This window comes from Anopheles ziemanni, chromosome 2 (genome assembly GCF_943734765.1).
Source record: "Anopheles ziemanni chromosome 2, idAnoZiCoDA_A2_x.2, whole genome shotgun sequence".
Taxonomy (NCBI): domain Eukaryota; kingdom Metazoa; phylum Arthropoda; class Insecta; order Diptera; family Culicidae; genus Anopheles; species Anopheles ziemanni.
Genome location: NC_080705.1, coordinates 75,249,125 through 75,271,118, shown reverse-complemented (window position 1 = coordinate 75,271,118; position 21,994 = coordinate 75,249,125). Strand labels below are relative to the sequence as shown.

At 48.8% G+C, this 21,994-nt stretch overlaps 3 protein-coding genes across 5 annotated transcripts; 2 read left to right on the top strand and 1 right to left on the bottom strand.

The window, feature by feature from the left end:
* The first annotated feature begins 211 nt into the window (after window positions 1–211).
* On the top strand, window positions 212–1,897 carry LOC131281925 (chitotriosidase-1). Its single transcript, XM_058311295.1, has 3 exons — window positions 212–308; window positions 386–845; window positions 919–1,897. Exons 1-3 carry the CDS (start codon window positions 212–214, stop codon window positions 1,865–1,867), a joined length of 1,506 nt encoding a protein of 501 aa, XP_058167278.1. The 3' UTR covers window positions 1,868–1,897.
* Window positions 1,898–3,086: 1,189 nt separating this feature from the next.
* On the top strand, window positions 3,087–6,038 carry LOC131285372 (glucose-6-phosphate exchanger SLC37A2). 3 transcript variants are annotated; one of them, XM_058314228.1, is made up of 5 exons: window positions 3,087–4,139; window positions 4,353–4,400; window positions 4,987–5,170; window positions 5,240–5,388; window positions 5,476–6,038. In XM_058314228.1, exons 1-5 carry the CDS (start codon window positions 3,198–3,200, stop codon window positions 5,842–5,844), a joined length of 1,692 nt encoding a protein of 563 aa, XP_058170211.1. In that variant the 5' UTR covers window positions 3,087–3,197; the 3' UTR covers window positions 5,845–6,038. The 3 variants fall into 3 exon arrangements, with proteins under 3 accessions (XP_058170211.1, XP_058170226.1, XP_058170218.1); XM_058314243.1 differs by lacking the exon at window positions 4,353–4,400 and having other exon boundaries at window positions 3,087–4,118; XM_058314235.1 differs by lacking the exon at window positions 4,353–4,400.
* A 2,752-nt stretch (window positions 6,039–8,790) lies between these two features.
* LOC131282099 (uncharacterized) lies at window positions 8,791–21,611 on the bottom strand. The gene is made up of 6 exons (XM_058311495.1): window positions 21,034–21,611; window positions 16,004–17,501; window positions 15,626–15,923; window positions 13,627–13,859; window positions 12,018–12,476; window positions 8,791–11,572 (listed from the first exon to the last, which is right to left on the bottom strand). The coding sequence occupies exons 1-6, from the start codon at window positions 21,355–21,357 to the stop codon at window positions 9,186–9,188; spliced, it is 5,199 nt and encodes a 1,732-aa protein (XP_058167478.1). The 5' UTR covers window positions 21,358–21,611; the 3' UTR covers window positions 8,791–9,185.
* Window positions 21,612–21,994: the final 383 nt, after the last annotated feature.

Below are 21,994 nucleotides of genomic sequence, written 5' to 3'. Positions count from 1 at the left end.
AACCATGTGCTAGAGCGCACCGAGCTTGTTGGTACTTGACGTGGTATCGCACCAATAACGGGACCCTTTAGGATCAGGTGAAGACCGTGGGATTTATTCCATCGCCTATATAACGGTGCCAACGTGCATCGCACGCGAAACATTCCGCTCGAAGCTGTCCCCACCGTGGGCCGCACGGATATTCGTGAGATTTAGGCGCCCAAGACGAGAAATGGTGAAGTGTTTTGTTGGCGTACCGCTGCTAGTACTTCTGGCCACCGCCAGCTTAGCGGCTGATGACCCCGAACGAAACAAAACTTCCGTTGCAGGTGATCCGCAGGCGGAGGAATGACCTCCTAGAAGTGTGTGCGACCGTTATGTAACTTGTTCACCTTTTTCAAACTAGCGAAAAAAATCGTCTGCTATGTGGGCACGTGGGCCGTCTACCGACCCGGCCGAGGTCGCTTCGATATCGAACACATCGATCCCTCCCTGTGCACTCACCTGATGTATGGATTCTTCGGCATCAACGAGGACGCGACGGTGCGCGTGATCGATCCGTATCTGGATCTGGAGGAAAACTGGGGCCGCGGGCATATCAAGCGCTTCGTGGGGCTGAAGAACTCGAACCCGGCGCTGAAGACGCTCGCCGCCATCGGTGGGTGGAACGAGGGTTCGCGCAAGTTCTCCAAGATGGCCGCCAGCGTGGAGTTGCGGAAGCGGTTTATCTACGATTCGGTGGCGTTCTGCCAGCGGCATGGATTCGACGGGATCGATCTGGACTGGGAGTACCCGGCGCAGCGCGATGGCGATCCGGAGGTGGACAAGGAAAACCATGCCCTGCTGGTGGAAGAGATGCGAGCAGTGTGAGTACCTCATGTCAGTCAAATTGGGGGTGTTAGTTCACAGTTGTCAACCGTTTACGAATCAAAATTTTAGGTTCGATCAGCACGGCCTACTGATGACAGCCGCGGTTGCATCGGTCGAGTTCTCCGCTGGAGTTTCGTACGACATCGCTCGGGTGTCAAAGAGCTTCGACTTCCTCAACGTCATGGTGTACGATATGCATGGTGCCTGGGACAGCTACTGTGGCATTAATGCCCCAGTCTATCGTGGCTCGGCAGACACGACAGACGAACAGGTACAGCTCAACGTCAACGCCAGCATACACTATTGGCTGTCACAGGGAGCTCCGGCGGAAAAGCTAGTTCTTGGCATTCCACTCTACGGCCGCAGCTTCACACTGGCCAATGCGGCCAACTCGCAAATCGGTGCCGCAACGATCGGAGGTGGTACGGCCGGACCCTATACGCAACAAGCTGGCGTGCTGGGATATAACGAGTTCTGCGAAAAACTTCAGACCGAAACGTGGGATCTCCGTTGGAGCGATGAGCAGCAGGTCCCGTACGCCGTGCGCAACAATCAGTGGCTCGGGTACGACGATGTGCGTTCGATTCAGCTAAAAGTGAAGTACCTGATGGATCTAGGACTGGGTGGTGCGATGGTGTGGTCCCTGGAGACGGACGACTTCCGTGGCTACTGTGGGGGTGGTCAGTACCCGCTGATGCGAGAGATCCACAAGCTTCTAAACGGTGGTACGCCAAGTCCTACGACGACTCCAGCTCCACTGCCGCCATCAACTACCACTGCTCCAGGAGCTACCACCGATGGCACAACCGCAGGACCTTCAACAACGCCCTCAACTGCTGATGGACCATGTAGCGGGGCCCAGGTAGGATTCGTGCCACATCCAACAGACTGTAGCAGATTCTACTTTTGCGTTGGCAATGGATCTAGCTTTGAGTTCACCTGTCCCCCCGGAACACTGTTTGACCCTACGATGAACGTTTGCAACTGGGCCGATGCCGTTAACTGCCACAGTTTGTGAAAAGTGGATTTGGGATTACTTACTCCTTAGTTTTAAGAAGAATAAACTGAAAATCTGTGCAGCTTTCATTTAAAAAAATATATCCAAGACGATCGCGCTTGTAAAATTGTCTACAATACATATTAATAATTAAATGGGCAATATATTAGGTCAATACTTCCACATGATCATATGTATCGTGTAATAATTCTTCATATGAAAACTATCAACATTAGAAGCTCCGATTGTCCCAAATGATACGAAAACTGCAACACGTGGCACCAAATTGCAGTTCAACGGTCTTGCGATGAAATATTTAAAATTCATCGCATTTGGCCAAGGCCGCTTACAACATCAGGTTTGTTAAGTAGAAATGATGGAAAAATCCTACTTTTAACAAGATTGCGCGTATTGAAAGTATTTTTATTTGCTGGTTATCCATTACTTAATCTCTTAGCGCTTTATTTAAGGGGTTTATTGTTTAAATCGGGGATGAAATAGTTTTTCAAAATTTAAGTTTATTCGTCACACTGTCACAAATGACAGACGGACACAATTGTGAATTTATCCATATTGCAATTAATTTTCTCAAAAACTAGAAACGACAGATAGATCTTAACTTCCACAAAGCTGTTGGTCTTCAAAAGACCTTTCATTTGAGGTGTCTGCTGTAAAAATGGGACCAAGTAAACAAAAGTTATTGATAAATTTGCTATTTCGGCTTAAAACACCAATGGACAAATCGAGTCGCATCTGTCATTCATGTTTATAAACATCGGCAGCAAAAAAACAACCTCTACTGATCCGACCCGCAGTTGGCAAAACAATCGCAAGACTGTTGTGGAAAAAAGAACGAACAAAGCTGCGGGTCAGTGAAAAGTGCGGCCAGAGAATGGAAATACACTGCTGAAGGGCTCCTGGTCGAATGTAATGTTAAAGAAGAGGTTTGTAGGATTTAGTCAAGTTTTCGGTGTTCGTGTTGTGAGAATGTAATCAATCCGGAAGTGATCGAAACAGCGTCTACCCTCGCAATATCGTTCGTGGCAAGTGTTCTAGGGATAAGCATTGTGTGTGTGGATGTGAAGCGTTGGTTCTGCTAACGCGGCAGTGACTCACATCAGGAACCTACAGCGCCGACAAAACATTCCACCCGCTAATCTAGCCGTTGGCAACTGCCTTCTCTTATCGGCACCATTAATGACTATTGCTATTTTTTCATCCCTTTTCTGTTTGTAGCTTAGTTTTCGGTTGAAAACAAAAATAAAACACACCAAAGCGAAAAGCGTCGTTGACGACGGAACTCGATCGGACAGTCCCCGAGCCACGTCGTTCTGGTTTCACGCCGTGGTGAATGCAAAGAATTCGCATACCGTCCAGTGGACGACAGCAAAGGATGAGTTCGACCTACCCGAACGCGCCGATCGGCATCCGCGTGATAAGCTACCTGTCCGGGAAGCTATGTCCCCGGTTCCAGATCAACCGGGTGCTGTGGTTCCAATGTTCCGTCCTGGGCCTCACGTACCTCGCCTACACCTGCTACCATATGACCCGGAAGCCGATTTCGGTCGTCAAATCGGTGCTCCATCGGAACTGCTCGGCGGTTACCCTGCCGCCCGAGTTCGTCACACCCGCGGGCAATTCACCGACCGACACACCACCCCTGCCAACCGATGCCACCTGGTGCGACTATCCACCGTTCGATCAGCCCGACTTTAACTCGCTGCTCGGTACGCTCGACTCGGCCTTCCTGTTCAGCTACGCCATCGCCATGTTCTTCGCCGGGTTCATCGCGGAACGGGTGTCCCTGCGCTACTTCCTCGCGCTCGGAATGGCCTTCTCAGGCGTGTTTTGCTACCTGTTCGGTATGGCCAAGGTGTACGACATCCACTCACTGTGGTACTTCATCGCCGTCCAGGCCCTCGCAGGGATGTTCCAAACGACGGGCTGGCCCGGTGTCGTCACGATCGTGGGCCGCTGGTTCGGCAAGTCGAAACGTGGGCTCATCTTCGGCATCTGGAACAGTCACACCTCGATCGGGAACGTGCTGGGGACACTGATTGCGGCCCACTACGTCGAAACCGACTGGTCGCTATCGTTCGTCGTGCCCGGCTTTCTCATGGGTATGTTCGGGTTTGTGATGTTCCTGTTCCTGGTCGATCGGCCGGAAATTGTCGACTGCCAGGAGAAGGTGGGCGATGTGCAGCAACGGGGCGCCTCGGGTGGTGGCGGCTACCGCAGGGTAGATGATTCCATGAGTGACATTGAGGATTCGGTCGTCACCAGCGCGGAGCAGGTAGGTCATCCACACACCATCCCTTTTCTTGCATCCTTCGTTTCTTTCCTTTCACTAATCAATAGACGCTAGCCAACTAACTTGTGTTTTTTCTTTCGAAATGTTTTCTTCTTTCTCTCCTTTTGTTTCTTGCTTCGTGTTGCCATTCTGTGCATTGGATGATTGTTTGCTGTGTGCCGTTTCCTAACTTGCGTCGCTTGCAAACCACACAAGGATAATGCTTCGACGAGGAGTTTACGGGGCAGTTATTATTCCAACTCTGTAAGTGCATGAAGAGATCGGTCGAAGTGGGTGATCGAATGGGAAATTTTATTAATTTCGAAACCTGACAAACATGATGCCCGTGCATTGATAAAAAATCTCGGGTCCAAAAGATCCTTGCCTTGGGTGCCAACCGGATAGTCAACCTTGGGTATCAAGTATCGGAACATTCTCCTCCAATCCTTATTTATTTTATTTTCTCATATTAAAGTATGTGTTGTGCTAATCGTTGCATTTATTAATTAATTTTTTCTATTCTCTGCATGTTGTTCTCGTTTCAATATGTTTACCTTTTAAAAGGCTCGATAGAAGTATATTTTTATCATTTAATTTTACTAAAAATATGTTTCGAAGATAGTTTGAGTTTTAAGAAAACGCAGCGGTTTTTCTCAGAAATTTAAGATTGGTTAAAAATTCATATTGTTTGGTATTAGTCGTCTGTGATATTAAAACCAAATTGATTTGGACTTTTTAGTTCTTTCATTACCCTTTGGCAAGGATTAAACGTTGGAACAATGTACATAAAATGTTGACCTGACATGTACAGACAACAATCATTAATCTTCCGGCTGCCTTACCATTCCAGGAAGTAAACGAACGTACTCCGATCATCGGAAGCATCAACCGGGCGCCACCACGGCAGGACGCCATCGGATTCCTTGGCGCGCTGCGCATTCCGGGAGTGGTAGAGTTCTCCCTCAGTCTGTTCTTTTCCAAACTCGTCAGCTACACATTCCTTTTCTGGCTGCCTTTCTACATTCAACATTCAAGTGAGTTCCCTGCTGGGCGGTTGGTAAATAGCGGGGTTGTAAAAGTATGGCTCTCCTATCCAATTGTAGCTTCGATGGGTGCTAAGCTATCCGCCGACGTATCGATAGTGTTCGATATCGGTGGCATCGTCGGAGCAATCGCGGCCGGTATGATGTCGGATGCTAGCGGAATGCCCGCTACCACCTGCACCGGAATGCTGGCCGTTGCCGCCCCACTGGTGGGTATTCCTGCTGCTGAAATAGAAAACAAAAATAATTACCTTCAATGAGTTTCCCATTTTTTCGCTCCATGCTTATTTTATCAGCTCCTTATCTACCGCTGCTGGGGCAGCGTTTCGCTGTCGGTGAACATTCTGCTCCTGTTCGTCGTCGGTCTGATGGTGAACGGACCGTACGCACTCATCACCACGTCCGTCAGCGCGGAGCTGGGACAGCACAGTTCGCTCAATGGAAACTCGAAGGCACTCGCCACGGTCACGGCGATCATCGATGGCACCGGATCGATCGGGGCCGCCATCGGTCCCCTGCTTGCCGGTATGGTTTCCGGGTGGAACAACGTCTTCTATATGCTGGTGATATCGGACGTGATGGCGCTGGTGCTTCTGCTGCGCATCAGCAGCAAGGAATGCTCGCGAAGGAACGTCAACCGAAGGCTTAATGTGCGCATCGAGTAAAACAACTTACGGGGACAACATCTGTTCATCTCCGATGCTCCGGTGCTTAGTTAGTAGGGAACCAGCTCTCGATACAGTCTGATTGGTGTGAAATCGTTTGGTCTTTGAGCCCAAGGCCCAGGTGGTTCGATGAAGACGAGTGATAAGTTAGCGTCGTTTGTTTCTTCTTTTTAACGTACACTTTTTAGCCATAATCCAACTACGTTTATCAGCAAATACAACGTTTTACCGGTGGTCTCCGCTTCTATAGCTCGTCTTGGGTCGCACTTGATGCGTTGTTTGATACAAAACTCTGTGAAAGAAAACCCATTCGCACTGTTCCACGTTACACGCTTTCGGCTAGGAACTGCACAGATGATGATTATGTTTTTTCAATTATTCTTTATTACGTTAAAATCACAGCAGTCTTTTAATGATAAACTTGTTCAACTGTTTTCTGGGTTTGATTTGTATGTTATGTTGTGTCCATGTTAGGGTATGCTCTTCCCCCCTTTTTTTCTTGCTGTGCTTACGCGCCTTACATCTCTTGTAATTTTGTTTGTTATCCGTCTGTCCTTTGTATGGTAGCTAAAAGCTGTTTGTGTTTGCTTACGCTACTTTTTCGCAACTGTGCGTGCCCCCGAACATACTTGTTTTCCGCATTAGCTGTTTTCCTTTTTTAGTTTTGTTACATTTGTCGGTTGCGTTCCCTATTTACGCATTGCTATCAGTGTTTTTTCAGTTTGTTTCTTGTTATCATTGTCCGCAATTTTGTGTCTGTGTGTCTTTTTAGAAGGTTTTTTTTTTACTTTTTAATATATACTTTGTGAAGTCAATAATAAACGCAGTAGAGTTTTATATGGAAATACTAGTTGTTATCGAGCTATGCAGTATATGTATATTATATGTATATATATAAACTATCTCCTACTATCATATACCTAGTAATCACTTACATTCGAATGTTTAACGCTTTGCAGCTTCAACAGCTTCAATTTTTCGACCTTCCCTCGCTGTTTAGTTGCGCGAGTTGCATATGCAAACGCAACGTAAGCATTTTTTTTCCTGCTGAAGCCCTCTTTCTACGATTCTTCCATCAAACACGTGGTGCTTCCGGTTTTCAGTTGCAAACGCTTGCGATCTAAGCAAATCATTCGACGTCAATTGTATCATGGAAATTTTTAACGTAGCTTATTCCCTTTGTTGTTGTATGCTCGTTTCGAAAAGGCAATCGGTTGTTCGCTAGAGTTGACGAATAGCTGACGCATTTTCTCCTTGATTTTGTGTTAAACTATTCTACACACACTTTCTTACAAAAGCCCATGGTTCAGGTTGGTTTCGGGCGGGAGGGAATAAAGAAAGTTTTAGTTCATTTTACGTAGCAGATAACTTACACTCTAATGTTGTTGTTTTTTTCAGCTATTTGTGCTAATGGGCTTCATGTAGTAGTGTGACCATCAGTAGAACGAATATTCAATCGATGCGGAACTTTAGACCTCCGTCAGTCGAATTCAATAAATATACATTTTAAGGATGGAGGATACATCCGTTCAGTCCGACCAGACACCACTGCCCCTATTCGACTAATTGTACACACATACACACATACACACAAACATTTAGCTTATTTGCATGTGCGTGTCTCTTTACTTGGCTATCTCCGGAATGCGTTAATATTTATCATCCAAACAACAGTACCCTCTCCAATTGCTTGATTTGCCTATTCCCTTCATCAATCAACATTTACCGATTTGCTCATTTGGAATGTATTCACTAAGAAATTGCACATATTGGTTCGATTTATCGACTATCAACTAAACTAAATAATTAGCTACGGTTCTGCTGTATCGCGTACGACGCGTTCACCTCGCCTCCCATCGTGCCGCGTGTTTGTGTGTATGTATGTGCCTCTGGGATGCAGTACCAATCGGACACGATCGTTCTCTCTAGATTAGAATTTTGATATTTCCTTTTGGAATCAAACAAGCCCTTTCTACCGTACCGCCCTACGAGGCCCTCACTTACAGGAACCGTTTTCTCTTACATTTAGATTTGTAGTTTTTATTGAATTCTTTTGTCACTTCCTTGTGAATTTCCTTTGCCTAGTTGCCAATCCAGTTTGAGCTGGTACCAGGAAAAGATACACCTTACGAGCTGGGGCAGCCAATTGCAAAGCCAAGCCCAAAAACCCCGATTGCGATTGTATCGATCGTTAGTTTTGCACATGCTCGTTAATAAACACGTCGTAGCTATCCTCCGTTCTCAATAAAATAAAAGCTGGTTAGAACATAAAAAAACAACGTCTAATCTCAAGCGACTTTTATCGGTCGCATTTTACCGTATTTTACCGATTTTAGAGCACACTTTCTTACAGATTTACTAATTTTACGATTTACTAATTGAAGCCATGCTAACCAATGGCCAATTTGGTTTTCATGTTAAATTTCTGGTCACATGGTTAGCCACGAGGCAACATTTAGTCCGTCTGATTTCCTGTTTTGTTTAACGACAAACGTACGGAAAGTGAAATCAAAAAATAAACTTACCTACCGTGCAACTCTATGTCAAACTTAATTCAAACAATCTATTAAACCCTAAGGAATGGTCACGAGTGCATTAATTCACTGTCTAGCTGTAAACTAATAGACTCGCTATCGGCGCTTCGCTGCCCTTAAAAGATTTGAAAATCGTTCATCAATCGTGTGAAAAACAACAGTTGCGAAAAGTTATGCATACTCTATAATCGGTAAAATATGGTAAATCAATAGTAGAACATGACAACATTACTAACAACAGAACCAGCAATGTAAGTTTCGAAAGTTTAAAAATTCAACCTATTTAAATCTATATTGGTTCCCTCCCAGCTCGGTTGGGATTTTCAGTACATCGCGCATTGAAACGACCGTGGTGGTGAACGAAAACCATACTAAGTTTTCTCAGTACTTACAAATTAACAATACTTTACACGATACTATCTTATCGCGATGGAACGAGCCCACCGGCAGTCTGGTGCAACAATTAAAATCGTTTGAAATCAAATCAAAGCCTTTCCCCTGCTGCTCAATAAAACGATTGAATCGAAAACAAATTGCATTAAAATATGAATAAAATAATTATTGTCCCTGTCCCCTAAAAAAAACTTTCCGAATGTGCAATTTTGCAAGTAAAACATACATGCTCAAATAAAAGTAGCCACACCGCAAAATTAGCCTGCGTAGAACGAACGGAACTAATGCTGGTGAGATTAAAAACATTACGACAAAGGTCGAACTGACACGTAGGTTGGGTAGTTCTTGCTTTGCTCCGGATGGTTAAGGTTGGTTTGTTTCGTGTTCGCTTCGAAACAAACCGTTCCCTTCGTGCTAGACGGTTAGCGATGTGATAAGCTGCTGGCACAGTTTTCCATACTCGTACTGATCGCCGGAGATCCGGCGCAGTTTAATGCCCTTGTTGGTTGTACTGCTATCCTTTCCGTTGCGACCCTCGTACACCTGCAGCTCGATCTGCAGTCCGCCGGAAAACTCTAGGTTCAGGTTCGATCCCGTTGGTTCGGATACGTCGTTTGGCCCGCGTCCAGTACCAGCACTGAGAGATGATGATAATGTTACGGAGGAAGTTGTACCTCCTTCCGTCGCAGAAAGAGTTGCCGGTCGGACAACCGTGGACGGACCGGTTACCCTGGCCCCCGCCCCTCCAAGAGCTGACAACTGGTGTTGCTGTCCATCCGCGAGCGGTTTCGTTCCGTACACGCAGCCTTTTGCGGGCATAGTGGAGTCGAGCGTCCGTTTGACCATCTCGAGGATGCGGGCCGAGTCGAGGGTGGAGCACTCCTGTGGAAGTGGCAGCTCGTAGCACTCGTCGGCACTTTTCGCACCATCGCACAGTGAGTCGGGACTGAGCCGAGCCGTGTCTTGTTCAGAGTACGAGTCGGCACTCTTGAAGCCGGAGCTGGCAGCCGACGGTTCCTGACTGGGTGACAGGTTCGACGGGTTGGAGTCGTTGCTCAGGCTATCGTCGCTGAAGCCGAGCGACTTGTCGCTACCCCGCCGAACGTACGACTCGCTGATGTCGGACGTATCCAACTTGGCCGAACAACTGCCGGAGGTCGTTGCCGTCGAGTTGTTTTCCGTGTCTAGGCTCGCCTTCCGACCGACGCCGCGCGTTATCGATGGCATGTCGCTCGATGGCTCGGTAATCAGTAGGCCAGAGAATCCGAGTCCGCTCGTTGTAGCCCCACCACCACCGCTGGTGCTGCCTGCCGTCGGACAGTTGAGCGAATCATCACTATCCCCATGACTTGAGTCGGACAGCGCCACCAGCGTTATTTCGCTGCCCTGAACGTCCGTCAGGCAAATCTGCGGATGCGTGTGCTGAAAGGTGAGATCCTCCGGCGATGCGTTTGCCGAGTGGCTCCGGAATGCGGCCGGAATGGATGCGACTCCCACGCCCGACAACGCCGCCACCGGATGTTCTTCCTGGATGATGCACAGATTGGGTGAGGTCGGCGGTGTGCAGGCGGAAATGCGCATTGCTTGTGGTGGCGGCGGTGGCAGCAGTACGCCACCGAACGGTTTCACTACTCCCGTGTCGAAGTAGTTCACCGGCGTGGTGGGACCAGAGTAAGCGGACCGGCCAGAGAAGTCCAGTTCAACGCTGTTCACGATGTCCATGCTGAGATCGAGCGGTTCGTTACAGGAGGGCGAGAATGACGATGTACCGCGCGTTATGGAGCCGCCCGCCATCGACGTGCTCCCACCACCCGTATTCAGCGTACTAATGCCACGGGTGATCTGATGCATCGGAGAAGCTGCACCGCCACCACTGGAAGAACCACCTCCAGTGCTAGAGCTTCCCAGGCCACTCACGATCGAAGCTGGTGGCCCGGGAAGAATTGGCGACGAGCAACCGCTGGCGTAGTACACCGGCGAAGGGCATCCGCTGTTGCTGTTGCTTCCACCTGGGTACTCCAAACCCGAAAGATGGCACAATCCCGTACTGGTTGTTGCTCCAGCAGCACCTCCTGCCGACGTCCATCCTCCCACCATTCCACCGTACGGATTGCCGAACGTACCACCGCCGGCGTAACTAGGCTGCATTCCACCGAGCGTGAGCAAACCGGTCGGACGGCTCGAAACACCCGGATAGCCAGCGCCGGCACCAGCTCCACCGTGCCGCAACGTGGAGCTCAACGGTGACACACTCTGACTATGCTGCAGTGCCACCTGCAGGTTCAATCCGCCCACATCCAGTGTCCCGCCAGCACCACCAAGCACGAAACCGCCAGTTCCGGTAGCGCGAGGCACTATCCCCAGCTGATGGCCAACCTCGTAAGGCATCGTGCGCGTCGCCATGATGCTGTTTGCCGTCTCGATCTGCAGTCGATTCTCGAGTACCAGCTTCTCCAACGTTGGCACGATCGTAAGGAGCAACTCGTGCGGCACACTAATGTCCGGCTGCTGCTGCTGCTGCTGAAGATGATGGTAGTTGCCGTCCACGAACGGCTTGCAGTGCATCGGTGAACCGGGCAAACTGACCGAATTGTCCGCCAGCGGGGGACTCGGCGTGATTAGCAAGTTGTTGCGCGGCTGCTGCTGCTGCTGTTGGTGTTGATGTGGTTGCTGTGCGCAGGAGGAGGCCATGGCTGCGGCGTGTAGCCCCTTTTGCAGCTGTTGACATTCTTGGAATGGGCCTTGGAACTGCGACGTTATACGGGAACCCTCCGAGGCTCTCCGAACCGGACTGTAGCGACCTAAAATGATCGAAAATTATGTTAGTTATGAGTAGACAAAAACAAAATACGTTTAAAATAATGACATATGACTGAAAAATGCAGACACAACAACTAACTACTGCTCAAAGCAAGGATTCTTTAAGAGCAAAGCCTACTACACAATGGCAACCAACATTCACACACTACACCGAATGCAATATCATTACCCAGCTAGTAGCCATAAAGTGCACTACATCGAAAAACTATAAAAGATGGCCTGCATTGATGGGCAGAAAACTTAATCAAAACGACAGAATATGAGGCTTGTGATTAGTGAGTGAGTTAATGAAACGGTCTCCTGCCTCTTCCCCATGGTTTAGACATGGCGATCGGACTGCTCGGATGGTCGGGTTAGTGGGCGCATCTGTTGTTCCTGCCACGACCACGATGACGACTCGACCTGCACACCCGAAACACTACTTACCGATTTCCTGCACCGTCGGTAGCTTACAGGTTCGCGTGTACCGTCGATTGCACAGCGCGCTGTGTGGCGATGGTAGCGTCGGCTGCTGCGGCTGGTGAGCCGGTGGTGGCTGCACCGGAGCGCCGCCCGTTGTCCCGGTCGGTGCTGCACCTACTCCTCCTCCAAGCAGCAGAGCAGCCCCGCCGGTGGTCACCGGTGCGTAATGGTACGACGGTGGGCTTTGCATCGACGGTAGCATCATCATCATAGTCGGTGGACCGGATTCGGGCGACCGGGGATTCGACAAGGCCGTAGCCGAACCAATCGACGTGCTGACCGCGTGCGAAGGTGCCGACCCACCGCCACCGCCAGCGATACCTGCTCCTCCGGCGGAGGAGGAGGAAGACGACAGCAACGATGGTGGCAGATAGTCCCGGTTCATACGCGCTTCGACCTCTCGTATTAGGTCCGGACTTATCACTGCCGTACCGCCGGTGATGCGTTGTGGGACCACACAGAATTCGATGCCGCAAATTCGATTTTGTTTTTACCCGATTGTTGGTGCGATGTTAGCGGAGGGATTTGCGTGCAAGTTTTTTTTTTTGGTTTGTGTGTTTGAGTGTTTGTGTTTATTTTTCCACATATACACAATAATTGAAAATATTGCAGCATAATGTTTTAATATTTACAAGACATAAAGAAAAAGGAAAAATAAATGGGAACAAGAAAAAAAAACAAAATATAAAATAAAAACATAGAAAACGAAGGGCATATAAAACGAAGAAATGAAAGGAAAACTGTACGTGAACCATAATAGGGTAAGTGGCTCAGCACTTTGGCCAAAGTAAAAATAGCTTAAATCCCGTTGTGCTTCAAAAATCAAAAAGTTCATATCGATTTCGTAGAATTCATTCCGTTCCAAGATGTTCCTGTTTTCAAATCACAGTGTTTATTGAATACAATAATTGAATTAATTTTTGCTTATTCCGTTACTTCCATCCTGAAACCAAATTCTTTAACTTTCCAACTATCTTAAAAGTTTGCAAAAGTACGTAAAACAAAACTTATGTTTTCATTTAATTGGAGTACTACAATTTGTCAAGAAGAAAAATTTACATATTCGAATAACGTTAAAAAAGTAAACTTTCTACGTTCAAAGTGGGTGTGTGTGTGAGGAAGGCAAAACATCTCTCTAATTCTCTTTAGCAGGAAACGAACCATTTAGTAGGTTCGATGCCCAAACGCTACAAAAGTTAAGAATTTATTCATTGCTTGGCAAATAATGCTAGTATAGTTACCCTACTGGAAGATACTTAAATTACATCAAAAATGTATACTAAAACATCAGATACAATATACCGAACGCGTGTGTAACTGAGCTTGAATGCGGCTGCGTGAATTAAACGGTAGCCTAAAAGGTACATACAACATACTCTAAAAACACTCGAAATTCTAAAATCCAAACATAATTCGAAACAGACATGCAAAACAGGAAAGCTAGGTGTTTAATAAAGGAGTGAACAATTTTGCACAATCATTGAAAACATTGATATCAAACATAGCACAATTACTGATAATGGAGACCACCTGGCCTACGACGGCGGACTTAAGCCTTCGGGGCGATACTTACCGGGTGGACGTTCCATGACGGTCAGCAGACCGGTACGGCGAGTTCTTCCGCCACTGCCAGCACCGCCGCCACCTCCTCCTCCTCCTCCTCCTCCTCCTCCTCCTGCGCCTCCGCCCGTGGAGGGTGCGGGCGAGTGAGCCTGCGGCGGATCCATCGGTGAGCCCGTCCCCGCCGGCAGATCGTCCGTACAGCCGACGGTGTGACGCTTGGTACAGCCCCGTCCATGCATATATCTAAAGCGGAAAAGCAAACACGTCGCACAGGGCGGCCGTTTCCATTATCAGGGTCACGATCGCAAGCTGATCACGATACGAGCAAGAGAGAGTGAAAGAAAAGGAAGGTTCCAAGGGAAGCGTGTTTCCGTTGTTCACTTCCCGGAACAAAATAAAAAAAAAGACCAGGTGTGATAAGAAGCTACATTGTTGTGCCATCCTTGGTCAACCTCTTGCTTTTTTAAACAACTCTGAGGGGGTTTTTCTTTAGCAACAAGATAAAACTTCTCTGTAAGCTAGTCATTAGCATACGAAAGAGTCATCGCACTTGGTCACATAATAGTTTTCGCTTTGAAACGATTTTGTTAAACCAAAAGTACAGCGATAGGATGATCCAATCTCACGGTGTGCTGGAATGTTAGGGGGTCTGCTCGTCCATCGCCGCACGGTAAACACACAAACATCAGACCACTCGCGGCGGGGAGTCGGACGCGTCATGCAAAACTTGAAATCTCGCAATCCGATGATTTGCCAACCATTTACGCCACACTACATCCTGTTTAAAGACGCTGTGCGGCAGCAATTTTTAACTTCGACATTACGGTATTCCCATCGCCGAGAAAGTTTCCATTCTTTTAAACTAGGATTTGTTTTTTTCTCATCAACTTTCCAGTAAGTTGTTAAGGTCATAAAACAACAAGTTGCGATACACGAACCATTGCCTGTTTTTAAAACTTGTTTCTTTAAGCCTTGTACTTGTACTTGTAACTTGTAAACGCCCGGATAAGTACACACTACGTTGAGAGTAAAAAATAATGGAAATAAAAATGCCGTAGTCGTAACCTTTAGGCATACAAGAAAAAAAAATCACATTCTTATAAGTGACAAGTTTTAAACTGAAGCCTAACAAGCACCAAATGGTCAATTTATGAAGATGTTAAAGAATGTTGGAAAGTTTCTCTTTGTGTTCATTTAAACTAAAGTCGATCTTATTTCCACTTGACGTTACGATTTCTGTCTTGGAGTGGATTTCGTTTTGATTTGAGATTATTTATTTCCAAAGGAAACTTTTGAACTTATCAAAAGTAATTCGATGCGCGTTGAAGGAGGATTTTCACTAACCGGGAAGAAAACATTCACGGCATATGCGTATGCGCCTAGTGCGCACTATAAATGGTAAAGTAGACACCTCTCCACCGGAACTCCCGGCATCGAGTGCGTCGTCGTGTGTTTCACGTTAAGATACAAGCGCTGGTGCGCGCAACCGGTAGGAAATGGTCGCGTGGAAAACAAACACAACAATTACAGACAACCCATGGTGGTCAGCTCGACCGCAGCTTGACCAGACCGCAAGTTCTGTTTTGATTCTCTTCACACGAACATGCCCTCTGCTCGCTTCTTTCCATCGGTCACTCCACCCCTGGGGGAATTACCGATGAAAAACGAAAAAGTAACACGAAAATTTTGTGAATATTATCTTCTTTTAGAAAAAAAAAAACTATAAAGTTGACTATTTGACGCAATGAACGGTAGCAACGGGACCGTTTCACATACGCACATACGTGCGATAAGCGATAAGAGCGACCGCGCGCACGAAAGCAAACATCTGTCCGGTCGGCGTTAAGAGAAAATAAAATGTGCCAAAAGGTATGACCTTCCCGCTATTAGGCCTTCATTAAACGTGTTTAATCGCAAGTAAAGGGGATGTTTTGATTTGCTACTTCCTCCATAAAATCTGCGGAATGTACAATCATTGCCATCGACCCGGCGCCCCGGCGTCTTCATACCTTTGAATTTCGTCATTGGAATCGTCGGTTCCCTCGCTACTTGGCGTCTGGAGCATCAGATGATCGACGACCAGTGTTGTGCAGCCGTTGTTCGCACCTTGTACCTGGCCCAACGTGAATCCGTCTCCGATCTGTTGCTGCTGCTGTTGCTGTTGTTGTTGCTGCTGCTGTTGTTGCTGTTGCTGCTGCTGCTGTTGATGGTGTTGTTGTTGTTGGTCGTGGAAGTTCGTCGAAGACGAAGGATAGTAGATCTGCAGATTGGCTCCACCATCCGACGCTCGTCGTCCGAAGGAACTTGCTGTTGATTATAAAAGAAATGGCGCAAGTTAGTGTTAGCTCGCGTCGCATTTACAGGTCGCAGGGCGCGCATGTACTTACTTGCACCCATTACGGTGGGTGGCTTTAGGAGATGCTGATCCTTGATCGTGAGATTGTGGATCGGTTGGTTCTGCAGCGAGGGAATATTGATCGGAACGTTGGGCGTTGGCGGCTCGAGCGTGCCACCACCGGCACCAATCTTGAAGTTGATGGGCACCACGTTCGGGTTGACCAGGACCTGCTCGTGGGCGACATCGCCCGGACCAACCGTGTGCCGCCGGGTGTTCCCTCCGCCGGCCCCATTGGTGCACGACGGTGGGAAGAGATAGTGCTCACCGGAGGACGGTGGTTCTAGCGAGCCCGGAGTAACGGCGGCAGTGGACAGCGCCGAGGACGACGACGGCGATAGCGCCGTGGCGGAGGAGGATACGGTGCCCGTGTCGAGGTCGTACTTCTCCAGGTCCTCCGTGCCGCCCAGTCCGGATGATATGTTCAGTATGGTCGAACCGACGCTCGTCAGCGGACTCAACCGCTCCAGCGAGTCGTTCTTGATCACCTCCACCGTCCGGTCGACGACGCCCGTCGTGATGCTCGTCTTCCGGGATCGCGAGTACGCCAAGCTGGCATGATGCTGCAGACGCCCCTTCTCCTTCCGCTTCTGGCGCAGCTTGTCCACCAGCAGGTAGTAGATGGCGTAGATATGATCGAAGCGATTCTCGTGCACCGACTGCGCGATCATGTCCGCCGTCAACCCGGGCAGCTGCAGCATGTGCGTCATCACGATCGTGTCCAGGTTTTCGGCCGTCTCGCGCTGCTGCTGTCCACCCGCACCACCAAGATCACCGCCGCAGTCGAGCAGCGGGATCGAGTTGTGCTGCGCCAGCCAGCGATGGTGCGCGATCTGCTTGAGCGAGTAGCGCCGCTCCGGTTCCACCACCAACATGTGCCGAATGAGCTGCTCGCACTCCTGCGACATAAAGAACGGTATCCGGAACTTGCCCGCCACCACCACGCTACGCAGATCGTGCAGCGTACTACCATCGAACGGCAGAGCGCCACAGACCAGCACGTACAGCACCACCCCCAGGCTCCAGATGTCCGACTTCGGCCCATCGTACTCCACACCCTGGAACACTTCCGGCGCGGCGTACGGCGGCGAACCGCACCACGTCCGCAGCGGCTGGCCGGCCACGAACGTGTTGCTGAAGCCGAAGTCGGCCAGCTTCACGTTCATGTCCGTGTCGAGCAGGACATTCTCCGCCTTCAGGTCCCGGTGCACGATCCCGTTCCGGTGGCAGTAGTCGAGCGCGGCCACGATCTGCGAGAAGATGCGGGCCGCTTCTTCCTCCCTCATGCGCCCGTTCGCGACCAGATGGTCGAAGATCTCGCCCTGGGCCGCGTGCTCCGTCACCAGGTAGATCTTGTTGCGTGACTCCATGACCTCGTACAGGCGCGTGATGTACGGATGATGTAACACCTTCAGTATCGATATTTCGCGGAACGTCTTCGCCAGGTTTTCCTCGTCCAGACATGTTTTATCGATTATTTTAATTGCGACCTGCGGGAAGAGGAGCAGAGCGGAGGCACAGGACGGTGTGCGGGTGAGTAAGAATGAACACACTAACGTTAAAGGCCACGCAAGGATGATGGTTGCACGAAACCCGGCCGGATAGTTCATCAGTTCAAACGTTTCGGGGTCATTGTGTGGAGGAGGAGGCGGAGGGGGAGGAGAATGGCACTAGCACCGTTTGGCTCGGAGCACACATCGGAGAAATCGGCCCTTGGGTCGATTTTTCCACGCTTGTATTATTATTATTATTATTATTGCTGTTGCTATTGGGTCGGGGTTATGTCAATAATATACGATACAATTTCTTTGCAGCCACACGGACACACGGACCAACCATTACGGGGGCACGGCAAGCTTACCACACGGCCAAAGAGATGAACGTTGAACGGTTGCATAAATTATTCAAAACATCTGATTCTGACTCACCCTTCACCCTCAACCCGATCGGTCAACCTCCGGGGCGCGCAAAATCGGCGAAAAGAATGCAAATATTTTCGACCTCCCCGGCCGGCCTCAAACGAAAGGACTTATTTTAAAGTGTCGTCCCTCGAAATAGACATCCCAACATATCCGTGCCATTCCCATTGCGCTACAATGTGTGACGACGTACACGACCCACAATTGTGGGTCACATACACATAGCGGGGACAAATTATTCACCTCCACTATCCGAGGAAAGGACACTCGGGCTAGATCCTCCGGCTGTCCGACGTTACAAGGCTGGCTTTTTACTTTACAGTTACAACCCATTTCAACGAACCCGCTGCTCTCTTCGATGGAGGGTGTATTTTTGAAAAAAGCTTGGACTAAGAACGTGGAAACCATGGCGCACATACATTTCCGTGCACTCGGGGCCGCCTTCGGATAAACGCCTGTGCCTGTGCCTAGCCTTTCGGTTGTGGACCGTAATAGATGGATTGCCTTCGGTTTGAGGTCATTAAAAGTTCACCATTTCCTACCAACACTAGAGCCCGCCGTGCAGGAAGGCTTCAGCCAGCAGCAGGAGCCGTTACGTCCTCGTCCCCGGTGACCAATGACGTGCGCGAAAATGGAGGCTTGACCATAACAGCAAGGAGCTGATGGCAGGCGGTGGTGCATTATTTCGAGGCCTCACGTGCGCTGCATGGTTTTTCATTCCACTTGCTTTTCTGCAACGTTCGATTGCTGCTACCACTGGAACTGCCCGACGTACGTTTGGAGTTGATCCAACAACGCAGAGGAAAATGACAAAATGGATTTTTGGAACCATCCGAAGATAAGGTCGATTATGTTGTTCATCGGTTCTAATCGATTCGAATTAAAAATGTACTCTAGCCATCCTACAGCCGCGATTTGATACAACAACAAACACGGGTGGGCATGGCACGATGGATTTCTTTATTTCACTCCCAAACACCGAAACAGCCATCGCTGGAGGGGACAAACTTTGGTGCAGAGCTCACAACATACCGTGCCAGCACACTGTGTTTGCGGTACAAATTAGCACAAACCAGAAACATCGTAGCAATCACTGCCGCAAATGTCATCACGCGTCGCCTCTTTGCCGGATTTTGCCCGGTCTCAGTTAGCGTGCACGTGATTATTGCCAATGTATGAATTTCTCTGTCCGCAGGTTTTTTCCAATATTATTTTACACACTTGCCACCGATAGCAAGTGGCAACACTCTACAAAACAAGCGTTATTTGAAAAACCAACAGATTAATAGATTTTTTTTAAATCCCCCTTTTATAAATTCATATCAACTCTTGAACGTGATTCCTTGGACACTTTTTTAAATCAGACCTTTTTGTAAAACTACATCAAATAATCAAAACATACAAAAGCATGATAACGGCTTTTTGCTTTTCTCATACTTAGTACTCCTTTCGACCACCAGCCAAGACTCACAGTATTTTTTCAAAAATGTGCAAGGATAATCTATTTGAAATTATTGAACGCTTGAATTTAGAGTTGTTTCTACATTTTCTACTATCCGAGGAAATGCAAATTAGTGCTCTCGTTCCAAGGGACCTGATCTTGCTCGGGATTTCAGGGACAAATACCTATTCTAGGCCAGGTACATGTACCATCTTAAAGCCAACCAACTGACCATTGAATCATTTTAGCATTTTAGTATTTAGTGGCATAGCTCATTTCATACAGAAGACGTTCTGCCCCAAGGCGAACACAGCTTTTCTGGGTATTCACAGTTAAAATGCTTTAACGTAGAATAAACAATCAAAATTATTAGGCTTTTAGTTTTAAAGAAAGAGGTTCCCCAATCGGAAATCAAACCAATTACGTCCTTGCGATCAAATGTGTCCCCGTCCAGTGTAACGCCGGCTCTAGCGACCGGTCTCTATCGATGGAAAGATAATGTTATCGTCGCAACGGAAGGCGGATGTTGGCGATATCTCAAAAGACAAAACAGCCTTCCGTGGCAATGGATATAAACAAGCTGGCCCGCGCTTATCGCTAGGGTTAAAGATTATACAGAGAGGAAGAAGAACATGCATATTTAATGCTGACTCATGGCCTCTTCCATCTCGCTTGGCAGCTGTACGTAGCAGTCACGAACGTCTTCGTCTTCCATCACCATCTCAAGTGACACTTGGTCGTCTTGAATAAAACCCAAATCTTAATCATGCTTCCCGACTGCAACGCAATCAAAAACGAACGCAACGGAAGTGACCGAATTTGCGGCGAGCCCCATAAACGAACGATGGTTTTATTTGTGTCCGGCGAGCCGAATATCTTTTGGTCACACAGCTGAGCCCTATCCCGCGGGCCTGGCAAGCGACAGAGACGTTCACAGCGAAAACAATACAAGAACTTCGCGCTGGCGTTTCACTTTCGCCTGTAGTTAGCGGTGGCCACGGATACTAAGCGCTACACCAACACCACCCTTGGGGCGGCCCCTTCCGCCGTGGGCGATAAAACTCACGGGTTGAAATCGGGCGCGTGACGTAGGGTGCGTGTGTGTGTGTGTATTTACAAAGGTCCCTGCTGTAATGTCGCTGATGTTGTTGATGTTGACCACTTCACCCATTATCTCGCCGACCGAGGCCTGGCTGTGTTCGTGCGTGTGGTCGTGTAAGTAAATGGCTTTCACCATACCGTGCGGGGATCGATTTTCGAATTCCACCGAGCGCGAACCACGGAACGCGTGCGGTCGGACGCGGGCATCTCCCAACAACAAGAAGCGGCTTAATTGGTACACACATCTGTGTGTGTCTCCATCCACATTATCTCGCGTGTGCGCCTCCACTTCTCCGCGCCATCTCGTTTGCTTTTCCCACCACCACCTACGTTTATCATCCGCTTTTGCAGCCCGCCTCCCCCCCACCAGCGCAAACCGCCCGACGGAAAACCGGTAAAGAAAGATGATCGATTATGTCCCTCCTTCCCAAACACATCGGTGCGGAAAAGTCGCTCACGGAAACTTATCGGAAGGTGTCACGTATCAGTTCTACGGAAGGGAACAAAAGGATTTAGCGGACATTTCCCCCCCTACCCCCTGCAAGGATGGCAATTTCTTACCTTTGAGTTTGTTATGACATTGGAGGCAAGCTTCACGACGGCAAAGTTTCCCTTGCCAATTGTCTTCTCCAGCTCGTAGTAACCCACGCGCACCAGCTTCTCGATGGACATCGCGGACAATGAATGTTGCTGATGAAGTGACTGATGATGCTGCTGCTGTTGCGGCTGATGATGATGATGGGGCGGATGTTGTTGCTGGTGGTGATGTTGGTGGTGGTGTTGCTGTTGTTGCTTGATGGCAGCGGCCGCCATTCCTCCGCCGCCGTCGCCGCCGGCCCCACCGCCGATGGCCAACGATGGAAAGGTTTCGGTCATTTGGTTCATCCGGCGAACGACAGCTGCTGTCGCTCAACAGCCACCACACCGTTGTGCATTCACCTCTCGGTTGGGTTTGTTTCTTTTGTGCACCCGACAAGGCAAACGCGCGTTTAGTAGTAGCAATTTTGCTACCGCAGAAAAGTGTCAGCCGGTTAGAAGTGACCTCCCGGCGGCCTCCGCGTACGCATCCGACGGGGATTTAACTGTCCGCTCCGGCCAGGTGTGAACATCCGGCGATCGTCCCCGCGTACGAATCTTGTGTTCCGGTGTGGCTCGTTGCTGTACTAAGCGTTCTCATTATTCTTCGTAGGCAGCATCTTTTCGCTTGCTTGTCGTTTTGCTAGTTTCCCTTTGCGCGCTTCGGGGGACGGACGTTGGCACACAACGACGAACCGCCGTTGTAAATTCGTTAGTTTATCACGCGCACCCGCGACTCTTCACGCTGCTACACGCGAAAAGCACGATAGACACTACAGACACTTCTCACCAACACTATTCGATTCTCTTACACGAATCGCCGGCAAAGATCTTTCGGTGGTTGCCCTGCCGCGGTACGTAGTAGTTTGGGCAGACTCGTCAACAACAGCCATCAACATCTCTCGCTGAGCGCGCGACTTCGCGGTCCCACTAGCAGCAAAAACAG